The sequence below is a fragment of the Arachis ipaensis genome, chromosome B04 (genome assembly GCF_000816755.2).
Source record: "Arachis ipaensis cultivar K30076 chromosome B04, Araip1.1, whole genome shotgun sequence".
NCBI classification, from domain to species: domain Eukaryota; kingdom Viridiplantae; phylum Streptophyta; class Magnoliopsida; order Fabales; family Fabaceae; genus Arachis; species Arachis ipaensis.
The window spans coordinates 83,526,300-83,545,941 of record NC_029788.2 but is presented as its reverse complement, the minus strand read 5'-3'; the positions used below and the strand labels follow the sequence as shown (position 1 = coordinate 83,545,941).

The 19,642-nt window shown below is 34.2% G+C and overlaps 1 protein-coding gene across 9 annotated transcripts; it reads right to left on the bottom strand.

Moving 5' to 3' along the window:
- LOC107639436 (CMP-sialic acid transporter 1) lies at positions 13,814–19,364 on the bottom strand. 9 transcript variants are annotated; one of them, XM_021121282.1, is made up of 10 exons: positions 18,904–19,364; positions 17,772–17,819; positions 16,577–16,726; positions 16,337–16,420; positions 16,030–16,244; positions 15,828–15,906; positions 15,479–15,648; positions 14,874–15,060; positions 14,599–14,676; positions 13,814–14,185 (listed from the first exon to the last, which is right to left on the bottom strand). In XM_021121282.1, the coding sequence occupies exons 3-10, from the start codon at positions 16,625–16,627 to the stop codon at positions 14,036–14,038; spliced, it is 1,014 nt and encodes a 337-aa protein (XP_020976941.1). In that variant the 5' UTR covers positions 16,628–16,726; positions 17,772–17,819; positions 18,904–19,364; the 3' UTR covers positions 13,814–14,035. The 9 variants fall into 9 exon arrangements, with proteins under 9 accessions (XP_020976941.1, XP_016198416.1, XP_020976943.1 ...); XM_016342930.2 differs by having other exon boundaries at positions 16,577–16,718; XM_021121284.1 differs by having other exon boundaries at positions 17,807–17,819.

Here is a 19,642-nt window from a genome sequence, read left to right as displayed (position 1 = left end):
ATTTACTTTTCTGTTCTGAGATCCGATTTGATCCAAACCTCTTTTACTTTTCTGTTTGATGCAATTTACTTTTCCTTGTTTAATTTCTGCAAATCCAAGTCCCAATCCCCTTTACAATTCAAGTCATTTACATTTCTTGCACTTTAAGATTCCGCAATTTACATTTCTTGCATTCTAAGTTTCTGCCATTTAATTTCTTGTTCTTTAAGATTCAGCAATTTATTTCCTGTTCTCTTTAATTCCATGCAATTTAATTTCTGCAAATCACAAATCACTCAACCAAATCTTGATTCGCTTGACTAAATTAACCACTAAGCTAAAATTGCTCAATCCTTCAATCCCTGTGGGATCGACCTCACTCCCGTGAGTTTTTATTACTTGATGCGACCCGGTGCACTTGCCGGTTAGATTTGTGTGTTTTGGGAGAAATTTATTTTTCCACCAAAATACTCATCAGTGTTAGTGTTTGGAGGATCTGAACTGTTTGGTGTCTTCATTTTGGTTTGGTTGAGAACAGAGAGGAGAAGGATGCGATTATTTTTCTCGGGCAGAGCCTGAAGAGCAAGATCCACAAATTCAAAGACTGAAGAACAAAGCAAGTTTGTTGAAACAAGAACTGCAGAAAGCTGAAAGAAAATTTGCATTGGCACTAGCTATTGGAATTCTTGGATGGACAACAGCTGGGCTGCTACTATATGATCGACTTAATTGAGGTTTAGGGGGTTAGCAGTTATGTTTGTTTGCTTAGCTGTTGTTGTCCCTAGTTTGGAGGGAATGTCAAGTATTTAGGGGATTGAAAAAATTGACATACAGTTAGGGTGATAACAGTGATGTGTTAGTTGAAACTTTTTGGAAGTTGTATGTGTAAAGGCATTTGCTGTAAACATTATCAAGTTTTTGAGTGAAATGAAAAGCTATGAGTTCCTGTATTTTGACATACATTATTTGGCCCTGTAAAACTTTAATTTGGTTTGATCTACCAATAAATCGAAGGCTTAATTTGCCAATTCACATAACTATGCTGCTAAAAATTCATTTAAATCATTAGATAATGGAGAAGTCTTAAAGTAGCTTCTCTTAACCACAATATCCAAACAAGCCTTATATATAACCATGAAAAGATAACAACACAAAAGATTTCAACATGAAACTAGTAGTCTTAAAGTAGGCTGTCTAAAGTATCACAGGGGCATCAGCCCTTGGTCATTGCCACTTTCATTACAAAATAGAAGGTAAACACTAAAATCTACTATGTTCTTCATCCCAATGCTTTCCAGGCCCTAGGTGGTGTTTTTGCCATGAACTTCAGGGTCCTCCTTGATGGGCTAGTGATTATTGCTGTCGATGGCTGGGGTTAACTGGCGGCGCTGCTGCATCTAGCTCTCTTGGAGGATGTTTGTGACTCTTGGTTCCCTCCAACTTGTGTATTGCTCTTTCTCTTTGGCTGAAGTTTTGTTGCTGGTTTTGTTGTTGCCTTGGCTGGGATCTTGCTGGAATTTGGAGTCCTAGTTGTGCCAGCACCTTTCTTGGCTTGTGGAGCTGCATTACGCTATAAACAGTAACAACAATCAGTGATATCAGGGGATTGGGTTCAACAAATTGGGTTCATCAGACAGTAACAACAATCACATATAAGGAATTGTGTTCAAATTGACAACAACAACTTTATCTTTTTTGCTGAGGCCTCCACCTTACGTTTTCTAGGGCAGGTTCTTTTGTTGTGACCAAGTGCAAAACAATAAGAACATTTTTGTTGTTGTCCAGCCTTGGATAATTTAGCCAGTGGTCATTGTTGCGTGGCTCATCACCATCCTTGTTCCTGCTCAGTTTTGGGCGCCCTATTGGTTTCCTAAACACTGGTGGCAGCACATCATCATTCTCAGTCCGGGCCCATAGATTTGGTCCATTCACTCGGTAGATTTGGTCCATATTACTTGTTCACATAGCTCTTAACATCCAAACACATTTTTCTAATGCAACTCATGCCATGCTCACAAGGGTAACCTGTTAGTTGAAACTTTCTACATGAGCACTCATGTAAGTTTAAGTCCACAACAAATTTGTCTCTATTACCCTGACTGCTAGACACCTCATACTTGTCCCTACCCGCATATATGGCCAACCACTCCCCACCCTTATCAAATTCTCTGTTAATTTTCTTGTTTATTTTTGGCAAAATTTCTCCAGCATATGTAACTATACTTTGTCTGTTGTCAGCCCACCTATTCATTAGATAAACCCTAATATCTTCTAACATAGACACAATGAGTTTCTCTCTAGCATCTACAATAACAGAGTTAAAACACTCACATATGTTGTTTACAAGTGTATCAACTCTAGGAAAATAAATAAACCTGGACTTGCTCCAATACTTGGCAGGGATCTCCATGAGATGATTATAAGCTCCTTGATCAACCAGCTGAATCTCCTTCATCCTTCTCTCCCACTCCTGGACATATATTGCCTTTGAAGCCTTCTACGTCATCATTTTTAGCTGAAAACCCAGGAACCTTTTTCTGAAATTTCTATATAAGTGCCTGACACAAAACATGTGATCTATGCCAGGCAGTAACTCATCAAACGTAGGGATCAATCCCTTGGGAGCAGAATTTAAAAACAGCATCAGTCAATAACAGCACAACATGAATTAAAGACAAAATTAATTAAACAAGTTTACGTGAGTACTGCTTAGATTGAGAGTTACCTTTTGTTGGTCGCTCATGAATGTACACCATATGATCTTATCAACTCCCAAATCGTCACACAAAATCAACAAAAACCATATCCACGAGTCTTTTGTCTCTGCTTCAACAACAGCATAGGCAATTGGCAAAATCTTATCGTTGGGGTCCCATCGAATGGCTGTTAGAAGTTGACCCCCATATGGAGTCTTGATGAAGCATCGATCAAGGCCAATAATGGGTCTGCACACCATGAAACTCCGTTTGCAAGCATCCAAGCAGATATAGATCCTCTCAAGTCGTGGTCTCATGTCCTTGCCAAGAATTGGTGTCTCTAATTAAAATTCAAGAGGTCTCTCCACTTGTATCTAAACAGTGGAACCCGGATTTGACCTCAGTAACTCGGCAGCATAGTCATGAATCCTCCTATATTGCTCTCCATAAGTACCATTAATCTCATCTAAGGCTTGCTACTTCACTCTGGCAGCTTTGGTCTTTGTGAGATCAACATTCCACTTGCTATGAGCCTTCTTTATCAAAGTTCTCAACTTGATTTTAGGGTTCTCACAGATCTTCTTCATAAAAGCCTTACTCAACCACTGAAAACTCATGATACCAATCTTGGTTGCCTTACTGCATGTGTGTTTTTTGTAACAGCTAGTCAATTGCCATGTATCCTCTCTCTTCATCTTATGGCAGTAAGTAAACCACTTGCAACCTTCTTTGCAAACAGCTTTGCACCTATGACTATCACACTTTGAGAACCATATTCCTCTGCCACTGTGCACAGCATAACTAGTTACACATTCCTTAAAAGCATTCCTATCTACTTACATTGTCCTAACCTCCCATTTATACTCCTTCATATTCTTCAAACTCTTATACAACGGGTACTTCCTCAACAAGGGATCCCCCTCATCATCACTTAGAGGGACATCCCATAACTCCTCACTCTCATACCCATCATCTTCATCGCTTAGTCCAGCAGCCACCACTTGCTCCTTTCCCTTATTAACACTGCCACTAAATTATCCTTGTACTCTCTCAGTTGGAACACCCTGTTTCATCTTTTGGGAATCTTTCATAGTTGTGACTTCAACATCATACAAACCCCCATCACCATTTCAATCATCATCGTTGTCATCAAATGCAACCTCCATATCACTATCTTTAGAGCTGTTTTCACTCCACTGTTCATCACTGTACCCCTCATCATCATTTCTTGCCTGGTAGTCATCATCCTAAGATTCATCATCACCTGAAAAATCTGACCTCTCTGACGTCTCTTCATCATCATCCTCTAACATATCATTCTAAGCTTCTGTCACCACCTTGGGCTTCTTACCCACCTTGGCCTGAGCAAATGATTGGGCCTTGTGCAGCACAATTGGACCAGGTCTAACAGTCTCTGCAGTGGGTGCAGCAACCTTACCACCATCTATGTCTTCAACTTCCTCAATGGTGCAGTCTTTCCTAGTAGTAGCACCATCTTTGTGAACAAAAAGCTCCACCATGTTGTCCCTCATTCCAATTCTGGCCATGTCCATTACATCCTTGTCTGTGTGAAGCATCCTCAGTCCTACATCTGTTTCATCTTTCGGAGACTTATACCACATTGCAGCGATGTTTTCTGCCACATATCCCTGTTTGACCACTATCTCCATGGCCTCAAACCTACTCCACCTATCTTCATCACAGTAGTCCACTATCGAAGTCTCATCCCCCACATAGTGTAAAGGTTCACCATCAAATCCAAACTCCCCCCCCCCATGGTGTATCTTGACACTAAAATAACTCATTCTCCGAACAATCTATTAGACAAACACAATAGAGTTCATAAAATTCTCACATTGATCAACAACAACAGAAATGCATAAAAGCAATCACTAGGGCAAAATAAAAACTTTCAAAACAAAACAAGAAACGAATATGAAACTATAAAACAAAATAATCACATATCAACATGCATCATTACATATCAACATGCATTAAGATAAAAACCAAATGGGTTGAGGAGATTTGATAACGGAATACCTGATACGATCTTCTTCTGGAAATCAAGGGTTTCAAACTAACTGCTGCTGTGGACCTTTAACGTTACTGAAGGACAATGTCACCTCTCTAGCTGCGAATCGCAACCCTTGTGTGACAATCGATAGGGTTTGTTGGTTTTTGTTATCGCAACCAAGAAGAAGAAAAAGAAGAGTCAGGGTAAGCATGTGTTCTGTCCAAAGGCGGGAAGGATTACACATCTATTAACCCATGTTCCCTCTCCCTTGCCATGTCGGACACGACATTAAGAATTTCACACCCACTTAACGGCAAGACCTGATTGATACAAATCAAAACTTTTTTGGATTTAAATAGAACACTTTAAACTTTAGGGACTAAAATAAAATTCACCTCAAATTCGAAGGCAGTGTGTCGATTTTATATAATATTATCGACGGCAAGTTTGTCGCTTTTACAAAATAGGTAAAAATCTTAAACTCATTTTATCGACGAAAAGGTTGTCGATTTTATTTAAAATTTATCAACGGTTTGACAAGCCGTCAATTTTATTATATTTTTAAAAAATCGACATGTTTAAAACCAACATGTCTCGTAGTCCATTTTACCGTCGATTTTTAATGTTTCTATTTTTCCATCGATTTTAATAGTGTTTCTTGTAGTGTTGGGAGTGGGTTTTGTTGATTTATCAGAAATGATTCTGAGAATTGGAAATAATTTTGACATTGGAATTGGTTTGAATTGTTGGTAATGAATTGAGATTTGAAAATGATTTCTGATATTAGAATTAGTTTGAGTTATTGGAAGTGATTGAAAAGAGGTTGAGAAAAAGTTTGGTTGGGACCCTTAAAGGGTGGCAAAGTCCGAATTTTAGAGGAGATGCTGTCGAAATTTTATAAAACTCTTGAGACTTTGTTTGAAGCATTATTTAAAAAGAAAATTTGATTTAAGAATCATATTATTTGATTTTGATTTATTACGGAAAGAGTTATGTTTTAAGTTTGATTTATTGAGAAAAGAGTATGTTTTGAGTTTTATTGAGAAAAGATTTATATTCTGAGTATAATTTATTCAGAAAAGTTTTATATTCTGAGAATGATTTATTAAGAAACGATTATTCTTTGAGTCTCAATTTATTAAAAAAAGAATGATATTTCGGGTATTTGATTGAATGGAAACGAGATTGGTTGTTGCTCCCCAAAAGTTCAGAGACTTTACCATAGAAGTTAATTTAATAAATCTTGATTTAAGGTAATTTTATCTAATTCAATAACTTATTTTATCTATTAGTTGATTTGAGGAAAGGATTATGATGTTGATAAGGGTAAATAATGATGATTGATGGAATTATTATGTATATGTATGAAGCTGGTGAAATTATGATGTTGAGTTTAATGTGTGTTGTATTTGGAGCTTGTTGGTTGTTATGGAATGAATATGATAAATGAGACATGATTGAGGATGATTGACGGTAAGTATGTTTATGTTTTCTCCTGTTTGTAAAGTGTGTCGGGCACTATATTCCATGAGTGTGTCAGACACTAGATCCCAAGAGTGTGGCGGGTACTATATCCCAAGAGTGTGGGAACACTTTATCCCGGGAAATGTGATAGGTACTATATCCCAAGAGTGTGGCGGGCACTATATCCCAAGAGTGTGACGGGCGCTATATCCCAAGAGTGTGGAGGCATATCAGAGAGACGATATCTGGGTTAGCTACCGGGTATGTCGGGTTCTGGCAAAATAACCGATATGTGAGCTCACGGCCAGTAGGACAGGCATGCATTATATTGCTTTTGTTTGCTTTGTTTGGGTGTACTTAACTATTTTGGTTTACCTATCTGATAAATTCTGTTTAACTGGTAACTGTGATACTTGTTGTAACTATTCTTAAAATGTGTTTGCCTTGTATTTGTGTGTGCTTGTGATTGATTTCTATTTTGAAGTATTGCTGGTGGATTGATGATAGCGGTGATTTGTTTTGAATTGGGCGGGAGGCCGATTTGATTGTTTTAATTTGGGCCAGAAGCCAGGATTGGTTAGTTTAGTGGTAAGTTTGTTTAAAATGGTTTCTTAGTAAGCGGCGAAATGTATAGAGTGTTGTTTTGTGTAAATTTTCTTAGAAAAAATATAAGTTTCTAAATTTGGATAATGAACTAACGTTCACTGGGACTGAAAATAGTTTTATTTAAAATATCTTCTCATAACTATTCTTCAAAATCCTCTACTGAGAACCAGCGAGGACGATGTTCTCACCCCCTACAGCTTTATCTTTTCAAGACGGATGAACAAGCTTGCGAAGTTTTAGTTAAAGTACTTGGATATGTTGTTTCTATTTGTTTACATATGATATAGATTTTTCCCTCGCCCTTATTATTATAATATTGTAAGAGGGATAAGATTTGTATGTTTTACATGTATATTATATTTATAAGCTACTTATGTAAGAAGTCTTGTATTTGTATATGCCTGTTTGTTTTCAAAATAAAGTATTTTTCTGTTTTTCAAAGAAATCAGAGACACAGTTAAGAGTCAAAGGCTCCTATTTTAATATTAAGTATATAAAGTAGTCGTAATACTTCTTGCTATCAGAGTGGCGCAGCCGAAAGCGTGACAATCTAATAGTGAGGGTGTTACAGATTTCACTGGTGATGGAAGTAGTAACTGGCAGAGAAGGTAGAGTGGCGGTGGTTGGTGCAACAGATGGCGGCAGAGGTTCCGAATTGGTCTTCATTGAGTAGCAGAGATTCCGAATAACAAGCCGGTGGTGACGGTGGCCGTTGATGCAGCAGCAAGGAGAAAGAACTGTGACAGTAGTGAGTGGTGTTACTGCCGTCAATAAAGATGGAGCAGCTGGCAACAAGTTGACGACACCAATGGAGAGCTTTGATATCCTTTCATCGGTTGTGTTTTTATATATTTGAAAAATTACATTGCATTTAGAAAATTTATGTGATCTAATTTTTCATTATTTTCTTTTTTTTTTTTTTTTGCAGTGGTAGCAGGTAACTAGGAGCAAAAATCCTGTCTAGGAAATTCATTGAATTTCTCTGGTGACAGTAAATATAGTTGTGAATGAACTAGACACATAATAAGTTTTAGATGGTGATCACGTTATTTTTTGTCATATGTGGATATGCATTTTTTCTAATATATAATAGGTAAAAGATTAATGCTTGCTTTATTAATGCCCTTGATTAAATTGGTGAGTATTAGTTATCATGGTTGTTGTGAATTTTGTTCAAAAAATTGATGGCATCAATCATGTAATTGTGATTACTCATTACGTGTTTTGGCTTTTTTTTTGTTTAATAATTGAGTTGGATGAGGTACTACTTCTTTGTATTCTCCTAGACATTTGTAAATCTAGAATTAGATTCCATTGTTTGCTTGAAACTCGATATACAAATTCCATTCTCTTCTCTTTTAAATACACCAAGTTAAAGGGTGAAGTTGAAATGGTAATGTGCTAATTATTGAATCTTGCTGTCTCTTTTATCTAAATTTGTGTGATTTACTTAGAAATAATAGGTTTGTGTGGTCTGATTTTTTACTTTTCTGTTTTTCAGATCTTTTTTTTTAATTTTTGCTTTTTGATTTCTTTAAATTTGTTTTCATATTCACATTGTGCTTCTCATAAGTGGACAAGAAAAAGTGAGGCTCACAAAGTGGTACTCCCTATACTTTCAAAGTGGTACTTTAAAGTATGATCTAATATATTTTTTTCCCGATTTATACATACTAGGATTGTGTGGGAACTTTATAATTATTTGTCTAAGATAATGTTTACCTGATACAGAAAGAACAATTAGAGATAAAGCAAATGACATCACCAAATGGTAGCCTAATTCCTTGCAATTCTTCACCAATAGAATGCACAACCAACACTAAAAGTAAGCCTCACTTAGGACTCTAATTTCTTATCATTTATGCATTTTAAAAATGTACGGAAGGCACTACAGTTATTTATTCATAATAATATAATGTTATGATCTTTTCATCAACTCCAAATTTATTTGTGGCATGGACAGTATTTTACTTTTTTATTTCAATTTAAATGTAACACTCAAGAAAACTATATATCCATCAAAATAAAAATGTCTTCAGCAAGTTATAAGATGAGATGTATGATAGAGTTGGGAGCTTTAGTCGATTATTTAAATACAAAAAGGGTGTTCATATTGGTATTTGTATTTTGATATTATCCCTTAAGGATTCATTTATTTAAGGATGGAATATGAGGAAAAAATGGTATCAACCATCTTCTATTACATTCTTTGCTCAAATTGGTCTTGACTCTATCTCATACTCTTCTTTTAGGTCATATTTTTAGTTTAAAAATAAATTAGTTTTAAATGTTCAACTTTTAAACTGAAATTTGAATACTCTGACAGGGTTCTAATTCAAAGGCTTGCAGTCGTTCAAGTTGTAGTTTAAAAAATTTGTTAATTTGGTATAAAATGGTTTTTGTTATAAATTGATGCTGAAAGTTTGTAAAGAATTTGGCCCAATTTTACTAGATTTAAGTATTGTTATTTAAGTTGAACTACATAATTAGTAATGTTCTTGCTTCTGTTTTCTTAAATAATATTCTGATTTTATTTATAAAATACAATTTTAGATTTGATTTTTTTAACAAATTTACATTGGTTCTTTTTATATGGTCAAATACTCAAATTAAACTTCAGCTACAAATTTGATAACTTATTCTTCATTCAAATATGTTTATAGTTTAAATGATTTAATATAGTTATTGTTCACTTTCTCCTACATGGATGAACAATTTTTTTGCATATTAAATACAATAAAAAATTAAAATATTCTTGTTTTTGGGTTGTTGTCTACTCTACTATTTGCTTCAAGCGTTGTTCATTTAAGAGAATGACCTTAAAATACCTTTATAAATTAGATCTTTCTTTGTGGTACGAAGCTTATGGAGAGCCTCCTCAAAAGCTCTTCTTACTATGATACACTTTAAATCCAACAACCATCTAAGAAAACAAATGAAAAGAAGGAAAAATCTAGGGGGCTAGCAACTTTTGTATTTTTTGGTCAACACTTAACCATCAAAACAAAAGTGAGTGATCTCCCACAATTAGATGTAATCTCACACTATTAAAAACACTATTGATAGCCAATTAATAGTTACAAAACATCAAAATTGCTGCCCCCTAACATTCCTCTAAAAAGAATCCGTACCCTTTTCTTTCTTTTCCCACCTTTCTTATGTATGTGTCCTATTATGCTATCTAGGTTGTATGTTTTTACTGTTGGGATTTGTATCTTGATATTATTCCTCAAGAGTTCATTTATTTTATATATATTGGAGATTTGTTAAGCTTAAATTTAAATATTTGATCATTCCTCCAGTATATCAAGTAACTTTTACAAATAAGTTGAGCTTATCTTTTATCATAGAATTCTTATCTTATCATAACTTGATCTATTGTCATGTTTTATAGTTACTAAATGTTCCAAATCCTGTTGTTCTTGACATTTATGTTTGTGCATTCGGAGATGGGTATCGGAATTATATATTATTATACAAATTGCTTAAAAGCTAGGTAATGCCATTATGAAAATAAATTTCAGGTACTCATAAAGATATTGTATGCTTTTGAATGATTAATTTAAATTCTTAATTTAATAAAAAAAAGTACTACAAAAGAATTATGTTGTTTTTTAGCATAAAGAATGAGAAAATAGATGTGAAATGAATGATTGATGTTGGTATTCTATATTAGTGTTAAAGGGTGGTTCTATTTCACTTGGTATAATAGAATATGCAAATGAAGACTAATGGCCTCAATGGAGTTTACTTATCATAGCACATTATAATCCAATGAATGAAACCAGAGATAAGCATCTTCTTTAATGTGAATGCACTATATTATTCATGTTGTTTCTGAAATGCATGTGCTTTAATATGCTTTTGAACCATGTATATTCTTTTTTTTTTCTTTTCTTTTTGTCATTTGTGTTCTTAAAAAGTTTTTTTCCTTTTTTTCTTTTTGAGATGTAGATTTGGATAGCTTAGTAGGACAGATAATAGCCCACTTTGGATAAAAAGAGTTCAATTTCTACTTATATGGATGGTGAGTTATATGATACCTCTGTTATGGTGTCTAAATTGTCTAACTTTCTTTTTAAAGTAAAAAATAAAATGTTTAAAATAAAAAATAAATCATGTAAAATTTATTAAATATTATTTATTTACTTTTTTTAGTAACTTAGGTACAAAGTGATAAGTACCATAGCATTCACCTATGTAAATATGCATGCTTTCTTTCCTATCATGCATACTTTTATTTTATTTTATTTTATTTTATTTTGCACTCATACAAAGCATGTTTGTTCTTTTGGTCATTGTTATCAAGAAACAATCCATGCAAAATTTAAAGAATGTGACTAAACTATAATGATCTTATTTTTTAAACAAATTAGTTATATTTAATACAATAACTTAAATGAGTATGCTGTTTTCATGCATTCAAAGTTCATGTTCTCTGTTTGTCTTTATTTCTAATATATATTCAACCACTCATTCAAAAAATTTCATGATTAACTATGATTAGGCTTTTGGCTATATTTTCTGTGGTCAATTATTTCAACTGAAACCAACAAACAGCTTAAAAATTTATAGGATTTTGTTCTAATTTTTTGCAGGAATCTTCATCTCTTAAAAAGCTAACCAGTGGTGATGAATCTGTAGTTTTAGAAGAAAAATATTCTAAATTTATAATGAATCTCTGAATTATGAATGAGTGCTTCATTGGTTAGCTTCCAAATTTCTACTAAAAGATAAGTGCTCTTTTGTTTTAATGGTATATCCTTTTGGCTTTTTTCAACTATAAATTACTGAAAAATAAAGAGTTGGCAACTGTAGTTGAATTCTGAACTCTGAAATGATTGTCACTGACTTTTTTTATTGCTTTTGATGATATACTTTGTGGTGCCATGGTATTGTAAGTTATTTTCTAAAATCTAAACAAATGTTTTGTGTTACAGCTTCAAAGTAATGTGCGGGATGAATTTTTAACTAGTAATAAATTAATGCCTAATGCTGGTGATGATGATCACAAGGTGCAATTTGCATTAAAGAGCTGTAATGCAGATTCTAGCAACGTGGATAATACTATTTAAAGAGAGAAGTGTTGGTAGAGTATGATGGTCTGTCTCAATATTAGATGTTTTTTTTTTTCTTTTGTGGTGGTTGCCAGTTGTTTAATGAAGTTTATGGACCAGTAGTGTTCGACAATTAATAAAAATCACATTGAATGTTCCCTTAGAAGTCTTTACTTAGATATACTTGCAATGAAAGTTGCAGAGTGGCTCTCTTTTTGCAGAATGATGAGTACATTGTGAGTTTGTCTCAAAATAGAGCTTTAATATATCCAATCATGGAAATCAAGTAGTTTAAGGACGCACTTTGAATATTCGCAAGATATTCTTAAAAATAAAAGCTGAATTATTCGAATGGTGCCAAAGACAATATGCAGAGAAAGAGGTCTAAGCCAAAGATATTGAATAGTAGAAGGAACAAACTTAAAAGATACTAGCAGATGTTGCCAAACGAAATGGAATGGACGATATGGTCACACATATTAGCTTCCATAAATTATGATATGGTCACACATATCATAATTTATTGATTTTTTTAATATATAAATTTTCAGCCTAATTTTTTATCCAGGAATATCTTCTGTATTTTTCTTTTGGGATAGTTAGCATTTTGAAGAGAATGTAACTTATGGTAAGCCGTTAACAATCTTTTTTTACAAGTTATAAGCAACGTCTACAGATTAAGGAGGTTCTATAAAACACTTTCATGCATTCTTTTGTTAATAAACATTTGTTTACTAAATTGTATACATTTTCACTTTTAAATTTCTGTGTTAGTTAGATAAAGATAACCAATTAAAATAGAGGTATCAGTTTGTTTAGTCATTTTCTTATTTTAAATTGTTATCATTAGTTAGTTTATTATGATAGTAACTTAGTATTATGTTGACACCTTTCAAGATTTTTCTTAAACCAATAAAAATAATAAAGTAACGTTTGTTTTGAAGTATTGGGATGGAGATTGGAGAACTGAAATACAGTATTATATTTGTTGGTTCAGAGATTGGTACTAAAATTTCAGTTTCCGTCTCCAAAATTTCAGTATTTCAATACCTCAAAAAATTGGGGATACAGGGGTTTTAAATTTTTGATAACGGAGACCGAAACTTTAACAAATAATTTCTTTCCAAAATACCCTTATCCCAAATTACTAATTCCAAGTTTACCCTCGTTCACTTCTTCAGCCACCACCTTTGCCCTATCGCTGCTGCAAGGACCACCATCTCTCACCTCCCAACTCCAACCCATCTCTCATTCGTACTACCTTAGCCATCATCCCTCCTTGCATCCATCATGACCAACAACAATAACATCAACACAATATCAAAATCAGAACAATAAGACCAACAACAATAATATCAAATATATCTCTAAATCAGAACGCAGAAAGAAGAGAAGAAAGGAGAGGAAAGGAGGAGACGGCGGCGCAAAAAGAGAAGCTGCCGATAGGTGCTGGGTGACGGCGACGAAGTGCGAGAGAGGCGCGAGAGATATGTAGGTGTTGGGTGACGGCGACGGAGCGCGAGAACGACTTGGGTGCTGGACACTGGCGATGTAGTGCAAGAAAGAACGTGCGGCCGAGAGAGAGAGAAGTGAAATCAGCAGTGAAGAGTGGAATAAGGGGTGTGATTGTTGTTGACGGAGGCAGAAGCCATTAAAATCGACGATGAAGAGTGGAATCTGCAGCGAAACGAAGAAGGGGGACTAAAGGGTGTGATTGTTGTTATTCAGTGAAGAGAGGAGAAAGACCAGGGGTAGGCAGGTTTTTTTTTTTTAATTAGTAAGGGTTCATATAAATAATGAGATTTGTTGGACTTAATTTTGTTTTTTTATTTGATGTGTTTTAAACTTAGCTATAGAACACATACAATTCTTAGAATTTTGAATTTTTCCTGAATAGTATTAAAGTATAGATTAATTCATATGTATATTCAAAAGGAAATATTAAATAGTCAAAAGATTTTAATAAAATTAGTATAAAGGTATAATAAAATAGGGTGTCAAAAATATTTTTGTTTGTATATATTTATGCAATATATATTTATCCAATGAACAAAAACAAGTAGTTACTTGTTTAGATTTTAGTATCAATATATATTTGTATTTTTTATTAGAATCCAACACCCAACGAACAATATTATGGAATAAGTATTTAGCCAGCGCATCGCGTGGGAATTTTTCTAATTCAAATAAATGTGTCGATACCAAAGCATTGAATGACATCATGAATGTGTTCTTCGATCAACAGACACTTCAATAAGCTTCTCCCTCTCTTCATCCGGTTTAACTGTTACTGGCATATCTAATAGCATATTTGATGGGGCAAAATACATGTGTAGAGACATCATACAAATAATAATACCCAAGAAAAGCTGCAAAGAGAAACAGGAAATTAGTATCCAGCATCAGCCTGATAATAGAGCATAAATGGTTTGACAAACATATCAATATTCTTCAATCTCCACACAAGAGACACAACTCAACGAGAATAACAAACAACGTCATTTGCTTATAAAGAATGGACAATAGTCTAAACAAAGAAACATCATCTGTTAATACGTATAATAAAGATAAATTTGCCTATTGAAATACGTTATTTAGATATGACTTACAAAAATCACACCAAAAGATTCAATAGAAAACAAACTATAAATGAAAGCACTACATAAAAGGTTGCTTATCCTGTGAAGCAAGCATCCTACAATTACATCTCCACGTGGTATATAAACTCCAAAATATTATGTTCAATAAATTATGCAGGCCATGCTTAGTTCAAAAATTTTACCTGCAATGTAGGTTTGAAGTTGAATAGGAATATTGATATTATCATTGTCAGAAGCATTGCCATTGATGTGGAATATACCTAAGGAAGATGACACAACTATGAGTAAATGGAGAAAAATTGCATGAAGAAACCAACAAATGCTGTGACACAATACTAAATTACTACTTTCAGGGGCTCAACAAAAATCCACAAAATGATATGCATCATATTCACAATGTGGAGAAATACATGATAAAAAAGGGACTTGCAAGAACCAAGAGCACCAAAGGATTTACCTTAACAATATTGTCAGCATGTTTCATCAACCAGGAAACCAAAAGACCAGTAGACCCTAGATTTAATACCACCATCCAAGTAGTGATAGTGTATCCATTGAATATACGTTGCCACCAGGGTCCATTTTCAAATCCACCTCTAAAATCATCCAAAGCAAGTCGTGCCATATTGAAGATTGTACCAAACCTGGATACAACTTAGGGAGTTCCTATTAGTGCATTTCTAAAAGATATCTAACCAGTGTAATAAGTTGCACGGAAGAAAACAAGGACAGTAATAATCTTATAAGAGAAAACAGTGCAGAAATGCATTCCTCCTAATTCTAAAAGAAAGTTCAGAATAATTAAATAAACGTAGTACAGAATGATGATGCACCAGATATTCACCACTAATGGAAATCCAAATGCATTGTACAGAAAACAAGATTCACAATCAAAGTAAACACACAGCATTCAATACTTGCCACAATATAGTAGCAACAAGATAACAATATTCATTTAATATTTTAAAGGAGAGAAGATACGGAATAAATATCTTTGATAAAACCAGGTTAACCAATAACCGAACACATTTGGCATGACATATTTAAGAAAAAAGTACCTACGTGTATAACTGTATATTCTGCCAGTATAAGCTATCATTGTTTTTCTTCATTAAGAACTCAGTATAAATTCCAGCTAAAGCAGAGAGACAAGCTGACAGAACTCCTAACATGTAACCCTGTATTGGTGCTGAGAATAGTGAATCACATGAAGCCTCTCCACAGCCCCTAACCTAAATCAACAATCAGTAAAAGTTCCACTCAGCAACACCAGCATGAAGTTTTCTTATACACTAACCATAAGTAATGATAAAAACAAAAACAAGTGAAATATACTTCAAGCATCTTCTGATAAAATAACTTAAAACGGTTAAACCAGAAAACTAGAGTTGCAAGACTGAGTTTCTGGCACCTGGCTTGTGGTTGTCCCAACAGCCAACAGCATGATCGCCATCCACTGCAAGTTCGAAAGCTTCCTCCCTAAGAACAACCTAGAAATATCTGCTTGACATCAGCACTAATTGAGAAAACAAATCATACCATACATACACAAATTGACAGATAAAAACAGCTTGAAGCAGACACTGCTCCTAATTCCGAAAGAGAGAAAGCACCTGAATAGTATTCCAGTGGTCACAATCTTTAGATTGCCCATTATCTGGTATGTGGAAGTGTCAACATATGTGAGGGTAGCAAACTGCACATTGTTGTGGATCAGATATATAATTGAAGGAATGGGGTAAAGAATCACTGTTCTCCACTCAGTTGTCATCTTTGGCAGAGGTGACTTTTTACATTCCCTCCATAGAAAGAAACTTGACACTGCAAGCTGTTACAAACACCAAATAATGTGAACAAAACTCAGCTTTGTTGCCATCAACTAAAATTGATAAAAAATGAGAGGGCAACAGTGATTTTGACCTTGAAAACCTCAGCAAGAAATGGGATAGTGGCATAATCATACTTATACTTTCCATTACTTTGCGAGAGGGTTGTCAATATTCCCTGCCATATGAAATAATCAAAATCAGTGAATTGAAATTTGAAATTACTCTATTTTTTGTTATTGTTTTTCTGCTTTGAGTGGAATACATGATAAGAGGCATGGGAAAGGGATGAGATTATGGTAGAAATTTAGATTTGGGGAGAATGGAGGTAAACCTGAGAACTGGTGAGAACAGTGAGGAGCACAGCGACAAAGTACCAGTGCATCTTCTTCTTCTTCGAGCAAGCTGTGCAGTGCAGATCCACCCCGGAAAGGAAATGCGCTTAAACGCAGCGTTTTATCACCCGATCCCAGAACCTTGCATTCTCAATATTTGAAAAAGAGTAATAAAAATAAGGGTAAAGTACTACTTTGGTCCCAACGTTTGGGCCGAATCGTAATTTGGTCATTAACGTTTCAAACGTCCTATTTCAATTTCAAAATGTTTTAAACAGGTTTCATGTGGTCTTACCGTTAAAATTGACACTAATAATTAACGAAATGAGTGACATGGACGTTAATAATGTTAGTAGTTAAGTCACATCTTCTTTCATGTGTTAGAAAATTGTAACCCTTCTTGTAACATTTTTTCTCCTTAATTTTCTTGTTGTATAAAACTTTAAATCCTAACCAAGGTTGCAAGAACCAAACCGGTCATTAAACCAGTCATGTGACTGGATTGATGGTTCAATGATCCAACGGAATCGAACCATGGTTGAACCGATTTAATTAAATATAAAATAAAATTATTATAAATTCAATACAAAATTTTAAATATTTAAATTTAATAACTTTTAAATTAATAAAATTCAAAATTTTGCCTAATAACTTGTCTATAATTTATCAACGAAAATTCACAAATTCAAACATTAAAATTTATGACTAAAAAAATCAAAACACACATAATTAACAAACACATTATGTTCCAATACTAAAAAAACAAACTAGTTTTAAACACTATTTACACAAATTTTTAATCATCGAATTCAAACTTACACAAATTACATATAGTCAATAACTAAGTATTGATTATTCAACACAAATTACCAAGGTTCTGAAAACTGGACCGGTCATCAAACCGCTCTAATTACTGGTTCACTGGTTCATTGGTTTAACCGTGGTTCAACCGAAAACCCATTTTATAATAAACACCTGATTCTATAAAAATTCAATGAATAAAGCAACTGGTTCTAAACACTCTTCTATTGCATTTTTTTACTTCAAAAGGGGATCATAAACAACTAGTTCTATGAATAAACAAACTACAATGATATGCAATGCCAAAAATAGGCCAATGATGAAATAATAAAGGGTTTCTCTCTTCAATTCTATGTTCAAGCTTGTAGCAGATCAGAATCAACAAAGTAATACCGTTGAAATAGTCTTCATTCTTAATTCTTATATACCTCAAAGAATTTCCTACAAAATGAAAATTGAACACAACACACAGCCTTAAAACAAAAACAAAACAACACTCAGAAATCAATCACCTCTTCCAAACACAGCCTTAAAACAAAACAGAACATTCAGAGTATGAGCATTCATCACAAAATTGATTTCTGAAACAAAACAAAAACGGCAGAACAACATTCAGAGTTTGAGCATTGATCACAAAAAATTTATTTCTGAAACAAAACAAACACAGCAAAACCAGCAGAACAGCATTCAGAATTTGAGCAATGATCCAAAAAATTGATTTTTGAAGCAAAACAAACAATCAACAAAACAATGAAAACAGAATTTTTTTTCCTTCAGAAGAAGAAAACAATGAAAACATGAAGCATATAATAAATCAATGATCACCAATATCCAGCAATAATCTCAAAGACAACAATAAATACAAAACAACAATTTAGCAAATAAACAAGAACAAGACCTAAATAGAAAATCCAACAAATTAAATCACAGCAACCTAACAGTTTGGCATGTTAAAACAACAGCAGCCCAACAATTTAGCAAATTATCAACTTAACAAGTTCAAGAACAGAAAATCACAACAAAAACAAAAAAAAATTAAAAATAACAGAACAACAACACGAGCAATTAGCAAATTAACATGTTTACAATAACAGTTCAAATTTACCAGAAGAACACTAATGAAGTGTAATCATCATGCTAATATGTTTTCTGCAAAGATGCTATTTGTGCAGCTAAAATTTCCTAATTACTAAGATCTAATTATTCTAATTTCACATGCAATCAACTTACTAAGTTTCTAAAAGCTAGAAATTATAAAACCAACCAGAAATATGGTTAAAGCATTTCATCAAACATGTTGAGTGTGGTGAAATTAAAACGTAATAAGAGTATTCAAAGCTTAATATCAATGTGATAGAGAAGAGCACATAACTATTGTATATTTTAATTCATTCTACGAAAAAATCCAAACCACTACCAAATCAAATAGTTACTTATTGTAATGGAAATCAGAAGTTGCAGAGTTTGAAGTAGAGTATTGGTGTTGTGTAAGTGTATTGTCTGGTGGCGGGTTTAGGGAACTCACGGCGGCGACAAAAGAGAGCAGTTGGACGGCTAGGTGGAGCGCGCGGGTTGGTCGCAGATTTTGAAGCAGAGCAACATGGCTAACAGACGAACGCGAATGCGAACTCGAACGGTGAACTGCGAGTGAACGCGAACGGTGAACGCCGAGCGAACCCGAACGACGAAGAACGCGAACGAAGACGACGGCTGAACGAAGAAGCGAACGTAAACGGCAAACAAACGGCGGCGGAAGCGCGGGTGAGCAGACAAAGACGACGGACGCCGAGCTCGAGGAAGCAGCTGCGATCGGTGACAGCGAACAGGGGTTGAGGACTTGGAGCACGAGGGAAGCTAGATAGACGGACCGACAGCGAACTATGAGTGCGACGGACGGCGGCAATATGCCACTCCTTGCGGCGGTGTAGGCTTACAGTGCTAGGGTTTTTTGGCTTCTGTGATTTCTTTCTGAATGAAAGAAAGAAAGAAAAAAAGGGAGAAAGAAACGAAGGAGCTTCCGTTTTTGTGTAAACCGGCCGGTTCAACAGTTTTTAACCGGTTTTATTAATGGTTTTATATGCCTGATCGGACCATTAATGTTGCCGGTTTGTAATTGGATTGGTCCGGTCCGATTTTTAAAATCATGCAAATTACATAAAATTTCTACACATCAACAACAATCCAATGATACATACCGTTTTAGAATACAAAATTAACAATTATATACAGAACTTAAATTCATATGTTAGAATTAACAATTACTA